The sequence below is a fragment of the Nipponia nippon genome, unplaced genomic scaffold (assembly GCF_047370975.1).
Source record: "Nipponia nippon isolate SJK-2023a ecotype South Korea unplaced genomic scaffold, ASM4737097v1 scaffold_47, whole genome shotgun sequence".
Lineage (NCBI taxonomy): Eukaryota > Metazoa > Chordata > Aves > Pelecaniformes > Threskiornithidae > Nipponia > Nipponia nippon.
In genome coordinates this window covers 684,028-700,230 of record NW_028262366.1, presented here as the reverse complement: position 1 = coordinate 700,230, position 16,203 = coordinate 684,028, and the positions used below count along the sequence as shown (strand labels likewise).

General features: G+C 65.8%; 2 protein-coding genes across 4 annotated transcripts in view; one reads left to right on the top strand and one right to left on the bottom strand.

Annotated features, from left to right (window-relative positions):
* Positions 1–2,825: 2,825 nt before the first annotated feature.
* GTF2H4 (general transcription factor IIH subunit 4) lies at positions 2,826–13,420 on the bottom strand. Of its 3 annotated transcripts, none has more exons than XM_087729977.1 (13): positions 13,170–13,419; positions 11,394–11,498; positions 10,109–10,240; positions 9,118–9,214; positions 8,930–9,018; positions 8,158–8,266; positions 7,987–8,055; positions 7,040–7,123; positions 6,751–6,883; positions 6,404–6,534; positions 5,369–5,416; positions 5,165–5,243; positions 2,826–4,228 (listed from the first exon to the last, which is right to left on the bottom strand). In XM_087729977.1, the coding sequence occupies exons 1-13, from the start codon at positions 13,304–13,306 to the stop codon at positions 3,981–3,983; spliced, it is 1,461 nt and encodes a 486-aa protein (XP_087586103.1). In that variant the 5' UTR covers positions 13,307–13,419; the 3' UTR covers positions 2,826–3,980. The 3 variants fall into 3 exon arrangements, with proteins under 3 accessions (XP_087586103.1, XP_087586104.1, XP_087586105.1); XM_087729978.1 differs by having other exon boundaries at positions 2,826–4,257; positions 13,170–13,416; XM_087729979.1 differs by lacking the exon at positions 10,109–10,240 and having other exon boundaries at positions 13,170–13,420.
* The window catches only part of VARS2 (valyl-tRNA synthetase 2, mitochondrial), a 19,751-nt gene continuing 16,927 nt past the window's right edge, over positions 13,380–16,203 (top strand). The window contains exons 1-5 of the mRNA XM_087729828.1: positions 13,380–13,395; positions 14,067–14,340; positions 15,025–15,106; positions 15,213–15,313; positions 15,550–15,662. Coding sequence (XP_087585954.1) covers positions 14,116–14,340; positions 15,025–15,106; positions 15,213–15,313; positions 15,550–15,662 — 521 coding nt within the window. The 5' untranslated portion in view covers positions 13,380–13,395; positions 14,067–14,115. The remainder of the gene's footprint in view (positions 13,396–14,066; positions 14,341–15,024; positions 15,107–15,212; positions 15,314–15,549; positions 15,663–16,203) is intronic.

The window sequence follows — 16,203 nt, the reverse complement described above, 5'->3', positions numbered from 1 at the left end:
GCCAAGAATGAGCACTGGGACCAGTTCAGGAGGGATACAGGGACCAGTAGAGGAGGGAGACAAGGAGGAGTTCAAGGTGGGGGTTGCTAGGACCGGTTTGGGAGAGATACTGGGACCAGTCCAGGCCAAGGGTGGCTACTGGGACCAGTTGGGTGGGTGCTGGCACCAGTTCAGTGCAGGGGGGACGCGGGGACCAGTTCAAGCCAAGAATGGGTGCTGGGACCAGTGCAGGAGGGATGCTGGGACCGGTTCAGGGGGATACTGGGACCTGTTCTTGGCCTGAACTGGTTCCCGCATTCCCCCTGAACCGGTCCCAGCATCAGTCCCTGAACTAGCGCCAGCACCCACCCTGGCCTGAACTGGTTCCCGTATCCCCCTGAACCGGTCCCAGCATTCCCCCTGAACTGGTGCCAGCATCCCCCCTGCGCTGAACTGGTGCCGGCATCCACCCAGACTGGTCCCAGTGCCCAGGCTTGGCCTGAACTGGGGGGAAGGACCCACTCGGGGAGCAGGGGCTGACGGGAAGGGGAAGGACAAGATGGCAGGGGGACACAGCCCGGCATGGGGGGGGGGGGGGGGGTCGGACCTGATTGAGACCCCCAGCGGGGGTGGGAGCGGAGGGGCGCGGGTGGGGCGGACCTGATTGAAGCCCACCCCGCGCCCCGCCCTCCCCAAGGGGGCGGGGGATCCGGAACGGCGCCACCGCGGGCGTTGTTTGGCCTGAACGGGGGAAGTGGGGAGCTACTGGGGGGACTGGGATCCTGGGAGCTACTGGTGGGACTGGGATCCGGGGGGCTACTGGGGGGACTGGGATATGAGGAGCTACTGGTGGGACTGGAATCCTGGGAGCTACTGGGGGGACTGGGATATGAGGAGCTACTGGGAGGAACTGGGATACGGGTAGCTGCTGGGGGAACGTGCCCGTGTGCCCGCTGTGTGTATGTACCGCCGTATATAGGTGCGGAGGTTGCCTATAGGCGTCTATACCTCCTGCCGCGGTCGGTCTGTAGGACCCAGCGGCGCTCCCCTGGGAGGAGGAGAGGGGGCGGAGCCAAGCCGGGGCGGACCTGATTGAAGCCCGCGGCGCCTCCCAAGGCAGGTGCGTACGGGACAAGCGGACCTGATTGAAACCCGCGGGGGGGGGGGGGGCGCGATTGACTCGACCACGTCCGGCCTCGCCCTATATAAAGGCGGGAGGCGCCAGTGGCTGCATCAGTCACGGAGCCGCCGAGGAGGGAACCGGGGGTATCAACCCCCCCCTCCCCGCCAAGGTAGCCCCGCCCCCTTTAATTAAGTCTCCTTGCTCATTAAATCCCAACGCCTCTGACCCCGCCCCAGTAAACGCGCCGCGAGACGCACCTTGTTCTCCTCAAGAACAACGGGGAAACCACGCTTTTCTCCCCCCCCCCCAAACCCCCTTCTTCTCCCCTCCCCAACTAAAAAATCCCCACTTAAGGCAGCAAAACCCAGCCCTGTTTTCATTTTCCCCTTAAAACTCATTATTTTTCTCCGATTCCCAGGTTTATCCCCCCCCGCAAGAAGTATTTCCACCTCCCCCTCAAGTCTCTGTGGTTTCTCCCTGGAGAAAACATCACTATTTTCTGTCAAAGCTTGTTTTTCCCCTCAAATATCCACCCTACCCCTCATAAAACAGAGGCTTCCCCCCCTAAATTCTTATTTTCCCCTCAGAGCACCCCCTTTTTTTTTTCCTTCGATAAATCCCCGCTTTATTCCCTCCCAAGAACCTGCCTTTTTTTCCCCACAGAACCTGGCTCGTTCTCAAAACTTATCTTTTTCCTCAAAATGCTCGTTTTATTATAAAAAAAATCTCAGAAAACATTACTTTTATTAAAAAAATACTTTTGCCCGAACAATACATTTTCCTCTTGGAAAAAACAAACCCCAAACCCCACAACAAACAGTCTTTCCTCCCCAGAAAACCCTGATTTTTAGCAAATCCTCAGAAAACGCCCTTTTTTCCCCCTCAAACCCCATTTTTTCCTTTAAAAGCCACTGCAAACCTCACTTCTTTAAAATAAAATACCTTTTTTTCTCCTCAACCCTCCATGTTTTCCTCAGAACCCCCCATTTTCTACCAAAAGCTCCTGTTTTTCTTCTCAGACCCCCCCCCCCCCGCTTCCCATCAAAAATCCCCTATTTTCCATTAAAAAAAAAACTAAGGGGAAAAGTGGGGAAAATGAGCAAAAAAAAAAGGATTTATTTTCCTAAAGAAAAAAACAGGGGGGGTTGAGCAACAAGGATTTTCCACGGAAAAAATAACTTTTTTGCTCAACTCCTGTTTTTTCCTTCCACCCCCTCCCTGCTTTCTATTGAAGAAATCCCTTTTTTTTTTCTCCAAACCCCGTTTTTTTCTCAAAAAAGAAAAAAAATAACTTTTCCTCCCAGCCCCCCCCCACTTTCTATCCAAAAAACACTCTTTCCTCAACTTTTTTCTCATAAAAAGCACTTTTTTTTGCTCCAACTCCCCATTTTTCCCCTCAGAACCCTTCATTTTTAGGAAATCCAAACCTTTTTCTCAAAATCCCTGCTTTTTACCCCAAGCGTCACTTTTCTGCTGTTTTCTGGGGTGCCTGGGATCGGGGGGCCTGGGTCCCAAGGGATTGGGGTGCCCAGGTCCCAAGGGATTGGGGTGACTGGGACCCAAGGGATTGGGGTGGCTGGAATTGGGGTGCTGGGGTCCCCAGGGATCGGGGTGCTTGGGATCAGGATGCCCGGGTCCTAAGGGATCGGGGTGCTTGGGATCGGGGTGCCCGGGTCCCAAGGGATTGGGGTGCTTGGGATCAGGGTGCCCGGGTCCTAAGGGATTGGGGTGCTTGGGATCAGGGTGCCCGGGTCCTCAGGGATTGGGGTGCTTGGGATCAGGGTGCCCGGGTCCTAAGGGATTGGGGTGCTTGGGATCAGGGTGCCTGGGTCCCAAGGGATTGGGGTGCTTGGGATCAGGGTGCCCGGGTCCTAAGGGATCAGGGTGCCTGGGTCCTAAGGGATTGGGGTGCTTGGGATCAGGATGCCCGGGTCCTAAGGGATCGGGGTGCTTGGGATCGGGGTGCCCGGGTCCCAAGGGATTGGGGTGCTTGGGATCAGGGTGCCCGGGTCCTCAGGGATTGGGGTGCTTGGGATCAGGGTGCCCGGGTCCTCAGGGATTGGGGTGCTTGGGATCAGGGTGCCCGGGTCCCAAGGGATTGGGGTGCTTGGGATCAGGGTGCCCGGGTCCTAAGGGATCAGGGTGCCTGGGTCCTAAGGGATTGGGGTGCTTGGGATCAGGGTGCCTGGGTCCTAAGGGATTGGGGTGCTTGGGATCAGGGTGCCTGGGTCCCAAGGGATTGGGGTGCTTGGGATCAGGGTGCCCGGGTCCTAAGGGATTGGGGTGTCTGGGATCAGGGTGCTGGAGCCCCAAAGGACTGGGGTGCCCACGATCGGGTTGCCCAGCATTAGGGTGCCCCAGGCTCTAAGGAATTGGGGTGCCAGGGTCCCAAGGGATCGGGTTGCCCAGGATCCGGGGTGCCCAAGCCCTGAGGGATTGCGGTGCTCGGGATCAGGGTGCTGGAGTCCCGAGGGAGTGGGGTGTCCAGGCCCCAAGATACCGGGGTGCTCGGGATCAGGATACCTGAGCCCCATGGGATTTGGGGTCCCAAGGGATTGGGGTGCATGAGATTGGGGTGCCTGGGTCCCGAGGGATTGGGGTACTTGGGATCAGGATGCTGGGGCCCCAAAAGTTTGGGGTGCCTGGGATTGGGGTACCCAGGGATCAGGGTGCCCAGGCCCTGAGGGATTGGGGTGCCTGGGCCCCAAGAGAGTGGGGTGCCCAGAATTGGGGTGCCTGGGCCCTGAGGAATTCAGGTGCCAAGGATGGGGGTGCCTGAAAATGGGGTGCTGAGGATCGGGGGTGCCGGGACCCTGAGGGATTGGGGTGGCACCCAGGGATCAAGGCACCAAGGCACAGGCAGAAGCAGGGTGCCCGGTCACCCTGCAGTCAGGGGACCCCAAGAACCAACCGCCCTCATGTGCTTTCCCAGGGGGGTGTGGGACTTGGGGGGTCTCGGGGTGCCCCCCGGGGACCCCCACGTTAAGCACTGTGTTTCTGTCTCTTCCAGAAGCGCTTGACGTCGGGGTGCCCGCCGGGGGTCACCACCATCAGCCGCCGGCCGGGGTTCTCGAAGACCAGCACCCCCAGCGCCCGCGCGTGGTCCCGCAGCACCTCGAAATCCACCTGCGACAGGAACTGGTTGTACAGCACCCCTGGGTGGGGCGGGGGGGTGTCAGCGAGGTTGGGGACACCCCCCCGGGGACTGTCACCTCCCCCTGGGGACCCCGTGACGGCCTGACAACAGCCGGCACCTTGCGGGGGTCCCCTGAGGTGGCTGCCTTCTCCCGGGGGTCCATCACCCCTTGGGGACCTCAGGGGCTGTCACCTCCCCTCAGGGGCTGTCACCTCCCCTTGGGGACCTGCCCAGGGTTGTCACCTCCCTTTGGGGGCCTCAGGGGCTGTCATGTCCCCCTCAGGGACTGTCACCTCCCCTTAGGAACCTCAGGGACTGTCCCCTCCCCTTGGGGACCTCCCCAGGGTTGTCACCTCCCCATGGGGACCTCAGGGACCTCCCCAGGGCTGTCACCTCCCCTCAGGGACTGTCACCTCCCCTTGGGGACCTCCCCTCGGGGGCTGTCACCTCCCCAGGACTGTCACCTTCCCTTAGGAACCTCAGGGACTGTCCCCTCCCGTTGGGGACCTCCCCAGAGCTGTCCCCTCCCCTCAGGGACTGTCACCTCCCCTTGGGGACCTCAGGGACCTCCCCAGGGCTGTCACCTCCCCTCAGGGACTGTCACCTCCCCTTGGGGACCTCCCCTCGGGGGCTGTCACCTCCCCAGGACTGTCACCTCCCCTCAGGGACTGTCCCATCCCCTTGGGGACTTCCTCAGGGCTGTCACCCTGCCTTGGGGACATCAGGGACAGCTTTGGGAACCCTGAAGCTGCCACCTCCCCTTAGTTGTCCCCCCGCCAGGGCTGTCATGCCCCCCCTTGGGGACACCCTAGGATTGCCAGTTCCCCCAGGGGGCTCCCCTAAAGGCCCTGGGGACACCCCGGAGATGCCACCCCCCCCTCCCTGGGGACAGCGGGGTGACCCCAGGTGACACCGTTGTCCCTCACCCTCGGAGAAGCGCAGTCGATCCCGTTCCAGCTCCCACAGGCGGATCTGGTCGGTGATGGTGGGGGGCAGCACCGGGATCTGGGGGTGCAAGGGCAGGGTGGACCCCGGTGTCCGGGGACCCCCCTGTCACCCCCTGGGGGACCCCCAGGTGTCTGGGACCCCCCTGTCACCCCCAGGGGACCCCAAGATGTCCGGGCACCCACCTGCTTGGCCATGACGGGGTGCGCACGGGTGCGGAGGAAGTGGATGATCTGGCGGGGGGGGGGGCGGACATGTTAGTGGGGAGCACCCCAATATCCCTGGAGGCACCCCAATACCCCCAGCACCCCCCTGGGTACCCCAACACCCCCAAGGGCACCCCAAAATCCCCCTGTGAGGCACCCTAATGCCCCCAGCACCCCCCAGGGGACCCCAATGTCCCCAGGGACACCCCAATATCCCCTGGGGGACCCCAGTACCCCCAGGGACACCCCAATATCCCTCTTTGAGGTACCCCAATGCCCCCAGCACTCCCTAGGGCACCTCAATACCCCCTTGGGAGACTCCAATACCCCCGGGGCACCCCAATATCCCCCACTGAGGTATCCCAACACACCCGGGGGCACCCCAAAATCCTTCTCTAAGGCACCCCAGTGCCCCTAATACCCCCTGGGGCACCCCAATACCCCTAGGGACACCCCAATAACCCCCCTTTGAGGTGCCCCAATGTCCGCAGCACCATCTGGGGGACCCCAATACCCCCTTTGAGGCACCCCAGTATCCCCAGGGACACCCCAATACCCCCCTGCAAGGCACACCAGCACCCCAATAACCTCCCTTTGAGGCACCTCAATGTCCCCAGCACCCCAATACCCCCATGGACACCCCAATAACCTCCCTTTGCGACACCCTAAAGTCCCCAGCACCCCAATACCCCCATGGACACCCCAATAACCTCCCTTTGCGACACCCCAAAGTCCCCAGCACCCCAATACCCCCATGGACACCCCAATAACCTCCCTTTGCGACACCCTAAAGTCCCCAGCACCCCCACGGGCACCCCGATAACCCCCCTTTGAGGCACCCCAATGTCCCCAACACCTCCTGGGGGACACCGATACCCCCCTTTGAGGCACCCCAATGTCCCCAGCACCCCCAGGGGCACCCCCATACCCCCAGGTCCCCTCCCCACGCCCCTCGGGCACGTCCCCATGTCCCCACCTGGCGATGGCCACCCTAGCCCTGTCCCGTGTCCCCACCTGGTCGGCGGTGATGCCGTTGGCGATGGCCGCCTGCACGCTGTCCCTTGTCACCTGGGCCACCACCAGGTTGGGGAAGCGATAGAGGAGCTCGGAGAAGAGGGCGATGAGGGCGATCTGCAGCTCTGAGTCTGGGGGGGACGGGACACAACGGGGGCCAGATGGGACAAGGGACACAGGGTGACACGGGGGTCAGGACAGACGGGAGGCAGAGATGGGGGACACAAAGGGACGTGGGGGACAGAATGGGACAAGTGACGGATGGACAGGGGACGTGGCGGGGGGTTGGAGACCTGGATCCTCTGTGTCACCCCCTCGAGGGGACAGGGAGGGGACGGGGGCCCCACCTGTGTAGGCGTAGATGCGGTAGTTGGTCTCGACGAGGACGAAGCCGTGGGCGTCGGGCTCGGGGGGGGCCCCCGACGTCCCCGAGGCCAGCGCGATGGCCAGGCGCGTGGGGTAGAAACGGCGGGACTTGCGCTGGCGGCGGAGGGGGGACGGGGGACACAGGGTCAGGATGGGGACAAGGAGAGGACAGTGACAGGGACGAGGAGTCAAGGACGTGGCCATGGGGATGGGGACAATCCCCAACCTCTAAGAGGGTCCTGTCACCCCCCCGTGTCCCCCCCGTGTCACCTTTCTCTGGAAGACCAGCCCGAACTCGCGCAGGTGCTGCAGGAAGGTGAGCAGGGACTCGCTCATGCCCTCCACGGAGTAATCCTGGGGACAGCAGCTCCCAGTTACCCCCAGTTACTCCCAGTAACCCCCCCCAGTAACCCCTAAGGCCCCCCAGACCTCCCACAGAGTAATACTGGTGGCAGCAGCTCCCAGTTAACCCCAGTTACTCCCCAGTAACCCCTAAGGCCCTCCAGCCCTTCACGGAGTAATCCTGGGGACAGGCGCTCCCAGTTACTCCCAGTAACGCCCCAGTAACCTCTAACACCCCCCAGCCCTCCTGCAGAATAATCCTGGGGACAGCAGGTCCCAGTTACTCCCAGTAACCCCCCAGTAACCTTTAAGGCCCCCCAGCCCTCCACGGAATAATCACGGGGACAGCAGCTCCCAGTCACCCCCAGTTACTCCCAGTAACCCCCAAGGCCCCCCAGCCCTCCCACAGCATGATCCTGGCATCAGCAGCTCCCAGTTATCCCCAGTTACTCCCAGTAACCCCCCAGTAATCCCTAAGGCCTCCCAGCCCTCCACGGAGTAATCCTGGGGACAGCAGCTCCCAGTTACTCCCAGTAACTTCTAAGGCCCCCCAGGTCTCTGTGGAGTAATCATGGGGACAGGCCCTCCCAGTTACCCCCAGTTACTCCCCAGTAACCCCTAAGGCCCCCCAGCTCTCCATGGAGTAATCCTGGGAACAGCAGCTCCCAGTTAGCCCCAGTTACTCCCAGTAACCCCTAACACTCCCCAGCCCTCCATGGAGTAATCCTCGCGACAGCAGCTCCCAGTTACCCCCAGTAATGTGTAAGGCCCCCCAGCCCTCCCACAGTGTAATCCTGGCAACAGCAGCTTCCAGTTACCCCCAGTTACTCCCAGTAACCCCTGAGGCCCCCCTGCCCGGACACCTGGGTCCCCACCTTGCCGAGGGTGGAGAAGCTGAGCTGGAAGAGGAAGGAGAGGATCTCCACCAGGTCCATGCCCCGGGCCTGGAGTAGGGAGGAGAGGGTTGGGGGGGCACTGGGGGATGATTTGAGGGGTTCCCCGGTTTTGGGGCCCCCCCCGGGTTTTGGGGGACCCCCCCGTCTCACCTCTGCCCCCCGCAGGTACTGGAGGACGAAGTACCAGAGCTGGGCGGGGGTGTCGAGCAGGAGGAACTGGAACCCGGCCGAGGTGATGCACGGCGCTTCCCCCCCCTCGCTGCGGGGTCCCGTCAGCGCACCCCCAAATTGAGGGGGATCCCCAAAACCCGAGAGGGGCCCCCCCAAACCCGGGGGAGGGGGTGTCCCCAAGGTGGGGGGGGACCCCAAAACCAGCCACGCGGCCCTGCCCTGAGCCACCCCCCTCCGCAGGGATCGTGCCCTGACCCTGCCAAGGATCCCCAAATCCCTCTTGGGGCCCCCAAAGATCACCCCAAATCCCTGCCTGGGACCCCAGGGCCCCCCAGTTCTTCCCCAGGGACCCCAACTCCCACCCCGTGAACCCCCAAAATCCCTCCCGGATCCCCAAAATCCCTCCCTGGCACCCCCATACCCCCCTGAGTCCCCCCAGTCACCTCCCTGGGCCTCCTCATTCCCTCCTGAACCCCATTAATCACCCCCTGGACTCCCCCCAATCCTTCCCTGGGACCCCCGAGCCCTCCAGGACACCCCAAAACCCCCAGACTCCTGGGGACCCCCCCCCCAAATTTCCTCCCACACCCCTTCCCCGGGCTGTCAACCATCCTGAGACCCCCCTAAAACCCTCCCTTGCCTCCCACACCCCCAAATCCATTCCTGGGCCTCCCCTGCCCCCTGAATTTCCCCCTTGGGCCCCCCCAAATCCCTTTAGCCCCCCCCCAAATTTCCCCAGCCCCCCCCTCACCTCTTCATAAGCCCGGCCTGAACGAGGAGCTGGGCCAGATCCTGACTCACGGCCGCGCTGGGGGACCCCACCATAAAGTGTAAAATCACCTAAAAACAGGGGGGCAGCTGCATACCTGGGGCCTCGGGCCCCCCCCCCCCCCGGATATTGGGGTGCCCCTGGACCCCCCCAACCCCCCCCAGGCTCACCTCCCAGCGCTCCTCGGCGTACTTGTCCAGCGCCGGTACGTCGCGGGCGTGCTTGTCCGGCCCCAGCTGGCTCGTGTCGTCCGACCAGGCCTTGCCCCTGTGCACCGGCCCTTTAAATCGGGGCCCCCCCCAAACCTCCCCATGGGCAGGAGCCCCCCAATACCCCCCGGTACCCCCAAACCTCAACACCTGCCCTGCTACCCCCCTTATCCCCTCTAGTCCTCCTTACTGCAGGCTCCCCTCGACACCCTGTCACCCCAAATTACCCCACAATACCCCCCTGTCACCCCACGCATCCCCTATTACACCCCCATTACCCCCTGTCACCCCAAATTACCCCCCACTACCCCCCTGCGAGCCCAGGTACCCCCCAAGTACACCATGTCACCCCAAATTACCCCACAATACCCCCGTCACCCCACACACCCCCTATTACACCCCCATTACCCCCTGTCACCCCAAATTACCCCCACTACCCCCTGCGAGCCCAGGTACCCCCAAGTACACCATGTCACCCCAAATTACCCCACAATGCTCCCCCGTCACCCCACGCACCCCCTATTACACCCCCATTACCCCCTGTCACCCCAAATTACCCCCACTACCCCCCTGCGAGCCCAGGTACCCCCCAAGTACACCATGTCACCCCAAATTACCCCACAATGCTCCCCCGTCACCCCACGCACCCCCTATTACACCCCCATTACCCCCTGTCACCCCAAATTACCCCCACTACCCCCCTGTGAGCCCAGGTACCCCCCATTTACACCATGTCACCCCAAATTACCCCCCGTCACCCCATGTGCCCCCTATTACATTCCCATTACCCCCCGTCACCCCAAATTACCCCCTCCTACCTCTGTCACCCCACGCACCCCCTGTTACACCCCCGTCACCCCCACCGTACCCCATGTAACCCCCCCAAGCCCCTATTACACCCCACTGTCCCCCACTTTACCCCCCCTTGTCCCATGTCCCCCCCCCCACTCACCCCCCCAGCAGGGCGACCCGCAGGTTCTGGCGGAAGTTGGGGTGCAGGGCCACCCCCGGCAGCCCCCCCGGCAGGGTGTGGGGGTGCCACAGCCGCAGCGCCAGCAGCACCTCCCGGCTCTCCGCCTGCTCCCTGTGCCCACCGTGGGTGCCCCCCCCCCCCAAAAGCTGAGAGGGGCCCTCCCACAGTCATGGGGATCCCTAGGGAGCCTCCCCGGGACCTCCCAATACCCCCAGGGCCCCCCCCCCCCAGCCCCCACAGGGCTCCCCCAGGGAGCCCCCCAGCACCCCAAGTCCCCCGCAACACCCACAGATCCCCCTCGGGGCCCCCCCATGTCCCCCCCAGCACCCTCAGGGCCCCCCACGTCCCCCCAGCACCCCTGGGCCCCCCCAGCACCCTCAGGGACCCCCCCAGCACCCACAGGGCTCCCCCAGGAGCCCCCCAGCACCCCAAGTCCCCCGCAACACCCACAGATCCCCCTCGGGGGTCCCCCCATGTCCCCCCAGCACCCCTGGGCCCCCCCAGCACCCTCAGGGCCCCCCACGTCCCCCCCAGCACCCTCAGGGACCCCCCCCCAGCACCCACAGGGCTCCCCAGGGAGCCCCCAGCACCCCAAGTCCCCCGCGACACCCACAGATCCCCCTCGGGCGTCCCCCCCATGTCCCCCCCAGCACCCCTGGGCCCCCCAGCACCCTCAGGGCCCCCCACGTCCCCCCCAGCACCCCTGGGCCCCCCAGCACCCACAGGGCTCCCCCAGGGAGCCCCCCAGCACCCCAAGTCCCCCGCAACACCCACAGATCCCCCTCGGGGCCCCCCCATGTCCCCCCAGCACCCACAGGTCTCCCCCAAGCCCCCCCCCAGCACCCTCAGGGACCCCCAGGTCCCCCTCAGCACCCTCAGGACCCCCCAGGTCCCACAGATCCCCCCAGGGCCCCCTCTAGGGACTCCCCAACACCCCCAACACCCCCAGGTCCCACCCAGGGCCCCCCAGCACCATCGGGAACCCTCCAGCACCTCCAGGTCCCACCCAGGCCACCTTCAGGACCCCCCCCCCCAGCACCCTCAGGAACCCTCCAGCACCCCCAGGTCCCACCCAGGCCCCCCAGCACCCTCAGGACCCCCCACCCCCCCAGCACCATCGGGAACCCTCCAGCACCTCCAGGTCTCCCCAAGAGCTTCCCCCAGTACCTTTAAAGACCCCCCAGCACCCTCAGGGCCCCCCACGTCCCCCCCAGCACCCCTGGGCCCCCCCCAGCACCCTCAGGGACCCCCCCCCAGCACCCACTTGCTGTGCTCCTTCTTGACCCAGAGGGCGACGGCGGCCTGGGGCAGGGGCTGCTCCAGGAACAGCATCCGCATCACCCCCGCCTGCGCCAGCCCCGGCAGCTCCCTGGGGGGCACGGGGGGGGGGGGGACCCCCTGAGCGGCGGGGGGGGGGGGCCCCCCAACCCCCCCCCCCGCCACCCATGGGTGCCCCCCCCTGCCCCGGGGTGCTCCAGGGGGGTAGGGGGTGAGGAAGAAGGGACTGGGGTGGCCTGGGGGGGGGGCGGTTAGGGAGCCCCGGCAGCTCCCTGGGGGGCACCGGGGGGCCCTGAGCTGCAGGGGGGGCACCCCAAAACCTCCCCCTGCCACCCATGGGTGCCCCCACCCACCCCCGGGGTGCTCCAGGGGGTTAGAGGGGCATTGGGGTGGCCTGGGAGGCTCCGCGGGGGGGGGCGGTGAGGAAGCCCGGGGGGGGGGATCAGGGAGCCCCAGGGGGTGTTGGGGTGCCCTGGGAGGGGTCAGGGTGCCGGGGGGGTGATGGGGTGCTCTGGGGGGTTTGGGGTGCCTCGGGGGGTCAGGGAGCCCTGGGGGGGTGATGGGGTGCCTTGGGGGGTCAGGGTGCCCTGGGGGGGTGATGGGGTGCTCTGGGGGGTGATGGGGTGCCTCAGGGGGGTCAGGGTGCCCTGAGGGTGTCAGCGTGCCCCAGAGGGGTGTTGGGGTGCCCTGGGGGGGTCAGGGTGCCTGGGGGGGTGATGGGGTGCCTCGGGGGGATCAGGGAGGCCCAGAGGGTGTCAGGGTGCCCCAGGGAGGTGTTGGGGCGCCCAGGGGGGTGTCGGGGTGCCTCGGGGGGGGGTCAGGGTGACCGGGGAGGTGTCAGGGAGCCCCAGGAGGGGTGTTAGGGTGCCCTAGGGGGGTCAGGGTGGCTGCGGGGGGTCGGGGAGCCTTTGGGGGTTTTGGGGTGCCCTGGGGGGGCATCGGGATGACTGTGGGGGTGTCAGAGTGCCCCAGAAGGGGGGTCAGGGTGACCGGGGGGTGTCAGGGAGCCCTGGGGGGTGTTGGGGTGCTGGGGGAGTTCAAGGTGCCCAGGGGGGTGTTGGGGTGCCCCAGAGGGGGTCAGGGTGCTCAGGGGGTGTCGGGGTGCCCCAGAGGGGGTCAGGGAGACCCAGGGTGGGGTCAGGGTGCTCAGGGGGTGTCGGGGTGCCCCAGAGGGGGTCAGGGTGCCCAGGGGGTTTCAGGGTGCCCAGAGGGGTGTCGGGGTACCCCAGAGGGGGTCAGGGTGCTCAGGGGGGTGTCGGGGTGCCCCAGAGGGGGTCAGGGTGCCCAGGGGGTTTCAGGGTGCCCAGAGGGGTGTCGGGGTACCCCAGAGGGGGGTCAGGGTGCTCAGGGGGTGTCGGGGTGCCCCAGAGGGGGGTCAGGGAGACCCAGGGTGGGGTCAGGGTGCTCAGGGGGGTGTCAGGGTGCCCCAGAAGGGGGTCAGGGAGACCCAGGGTGGGGTCAGGGTGCTCAGGGGGGTGTCGGGGTGGCCCAGAGGGGGGTCAGGGTGCCCAGGGGGGTTTCAGGGTGCCCAGAGGGGTGTCGGGGTGCCCCAGAGGGGGTCAGGGTGCTCAGGGGGGTGTTGGGGTGCTCCAGAGGGGGGTCAGGGTGCCCAGGGGGGTGTCGGGGTGCCCCAGAGGGGGATCAGGGTGCCCCAGAAGGGGGTCAGGGAGACCCAGGGTGGGGTCAGGGTGCCTGGGGGGTGTCGGGGTGTCCCAGAGGGGGGTCAGGGTGCCCAAGGGGGTCGGGGTGCCGGGGGTCTCACCGGAAGACGGCCAGGCAGGTGGCGGGGTGCCCATAGAGGCGGTCGAGGACGGGGGGGCTCAGCCCCCGCAGGAACTCGTGCAGGTTCTTGCACTGCAGCTGCCCCCGCTGCAGCCGGGGCGGGGGGGCGGCCTCCATCGGCCCCCCCTCACCCTGTCCCCCTGTCCCCAGTGCCACCAGCAGTGCCACCAGTATCACCTGCGAGGGCACTGGAGCAGCACGGCGGGGTGAGCCCCCCCGGAATGGCGTGTCGCTGGGGGGGGGGGGAGGCACGGGGGGGTGGGGGGGGGTGCCCCCAAGGGGGGGGGACAGGGTGTCACCGGGTGACTGACCCCCCCCCAGCCCCTCTTGTCCTTTAATGTCCCCTCATTGCCCCCCAACGTCCTCTTATTGCCCCCTCACCCCCTCTTGCCCCCTCCGTTGCCCCCCCAGCTCCCTGATGTCCCCTTATTGTCCCCCAATGTCCCCTTACTGACCCCCGCTGCCCCCCTTGTCCCCCAGTGCCCCCTTATTGTCCCCTTATTGCCCCCTTATTGTCCCCAATGTCCTTTTATTGCCCCCTCAGCCCCTCTTGCCCCCCCAGCTCCCCAATGTCCCCTTATTGTCCCCTCTTGCCCCCCCAGTGCCTCCCAGCCCCTCTTGTCCCCCAATGTCCCCTTATTGCCCCCTCATCCCCTCTTGCCCCCCACTGCCCCCCCAGCCCCCCGATGTCCCCTTATTGCCCCCCAATGTCCCCATATTGTCCCCCAGTGTCCCCTCATTGCCCCCCAGCCCCCCCAATCTGCCCCAACCCCCCCCCATTACCCCAAATCCGTGCCCCCCCCCCCCCCACTCACCCCCCCCCCGCCGCGGCCCCGCCCCTTCTTTCCCGCGCTGCTCCGCGCTGGGGGGGGGGCAGTCACGTGACGGGGTCCCGGCCTCCTGGGTCCTGCTGCCCGCCTCCCGCCATGGCGGCCCCCACGCTCGCCCGTGTCCTGACCGCCGCCCCCCGCGCCCTGGGGGCACCCGTGGGGAAACGGGCCCGGTGCAGTGGGGGTCCCCCCGGGCCCCCCCGCCCCGCGGCCCCGCCGTGGGACCCCCCCGAGCGGGCCCGGCTCCGTGCTCGGGAGCAGAAGGAGAAACGGCAGAGGCAGCGGCGGGAGAAAGCGGCGCTGGGGGGGAGCGGGCCCCAGGTATGGGGGGACTGGGAGGGGCTGGGGGCAACTGGGAGCAACTGGAGGGGACTGGGAAGGGCTGGGGGGAACTGGAAGAGGGGCTGGGGGACACTGGGGGCAATAGGGAGCAACTGGAGAGGACTGGGAGAGGGGCTGGGGGTCACTGGGGGCAACTGGGAGCAACTAGGAGGGGCTGGGGGGACTGGGAGAGGGGCTGGGGGACACTGGGGGCAACTGAGAGGGGCAGAGGGGACTAGGAGATGGGGTTGGGGGACATTGGGGGCAACTGAAAAGGGCTGGGGGGACTGGGAGAGGGGCTGGAAGCAACTGGGAGGGGTTGGGAGAGGGGCTGGGGGGACTGGGAGAGGGGTTGGGACACACTGGGAGCAACTGGGAGAGCGACTGGGGGGGGAATGGGAGGGCTGCAGGGACTGGGAGATGGCGTTGGGGGACACTGGGGGCAATTGGGGGGGGACTGGGAGGAGATGGGGCGCACTGGGATGTGGGATACTGGGACAACTGGGAGGTGTTGTGGGGAACTGGAAGGGGAGGTGGTGCTGGGGGGCACTGGGAGCACCTGGGGAGGGCTGGAGGGTTTTGGGGAGGAGAGCACTGGTGTATACTGGTTTGTATTGCTCTGTACTGATTTATACTGGTTTATATTGGTCTGTATTGGTCTCTACTGGTTTTGCACTCCCACAGGTGCCAACACCGCCCCCCAAGGGCTGGACCCCCAAAACCGTCGTGGAATATCAGCACCCCCTGGACCCTGACGGCAAGAAGGGTACGAGGGGGGGACACGGGGGGGCTGTGGGGTGACAGGGGGCGGGGCTGTGGGGTGACAGGGGCGGGGCTGTGACGGTGCCAATGGTGACACTTTTGGGGCGCAGCCACGGGGGTGGCGCTGCCCCCCGCCTACAGCCCCCGCTACGTGGAGGCAGCCTGGTACAGCTGGTGGGAGCGGCAGGGCCTCTTCACCCCCCCTGCCTCGGTGAGTGGGGCAAATACACCCGGGGGAGGGGGCAAATACACCCGGGGGGGGGGCAAATACACCCGGGGGGGGCAGAAAACACTCGTGGGGGGCAAAAATACACCATCCCTGCACTGAGCGGTGGCCGGTCTCAACCCACTCCTGCACTGAGTGGTGGCCGGTCTTGGCTCACTCCTGTGGCGAGTTGTGGCCGGTCTCAGCCTGTCTCTCTCTCTGTGTGTGTGTCCCCCCCCCAGGTGACAAAGAGGGGCCACGTGCTCAGCCTGGTGCTGCCCCCCCCCAACGTCACCGGCTCCCTGCACGTGGGCCACGCGCTCACCGTCGCCCTCCAGGACGCCCTCGTGCGCTGGTCAGCGGGGCCGGGGGGGGGCAGGTGGGGGTATTGGGGGGGGGGGGCGGCTTGGGGGTATTTTGGGCTGGGGGGAGCAGATTGGGACCCTTGGGGGTATTTGGGGGGATCCTGGGGGTATTTGGGGGTATTTGGGGCTGGGGGGGCAGATTGGGACCCTTGGGGGTATTTGGGGGGTCCTGGGGGTATTTGGGGGTATTTGGGGCGGGGGGGGCAGATTGGGACCCTTGGGGGTATTTGGGGGGGTATTTGGGGTGGGGGGGCAGATTGGGACCCTTGGGGGTATTTGGGGGGTCCTGGGGGTATTTGGGGGGGTATTTGGGGCGGGGGGGGCAGATTGGGACCCTTGGGGGTATTTGGGGGGGTATTTGGGGTGGGGGGGCAGATTGGGACCCTTGGGGGTATTTGGGGGGTCCTGGGGGTATTTGGGGGGGTATTTGGGGCGGGGGGGCAGATTGGGACCCTTGGGAGTATTTGGGGAGGTATTTGGGGCGGGGGGGCAGATTGGGACCCTTGGGGGTATTTGGGGGGTCCTGGGGGT

Coding starts and splice junctions, on each gene's coding strand:
- GTF2H4 (XM_087729977.1), bottom strand. CDS start 13,306: ATGGAGGCCGCCCCCCCGCCCCGGCTGCAGCGGGGGCAGCTGCAGTGC. Junction 9,215..10,108: donor CGGGTCGCCCTGCTGGGGGG/GTGAGTGGGGGG, acceptor GCCGGTGCACAG/GGGCAAGGCCTGGTCGGACG. Junction 6,884..7,039: donor GGCTGGTCTTCCAGAGAAAG/GTGACACGGGGG, acceptor CTCCGCCGCCAG/CGCAAGTCCCGCCGTTTCTA.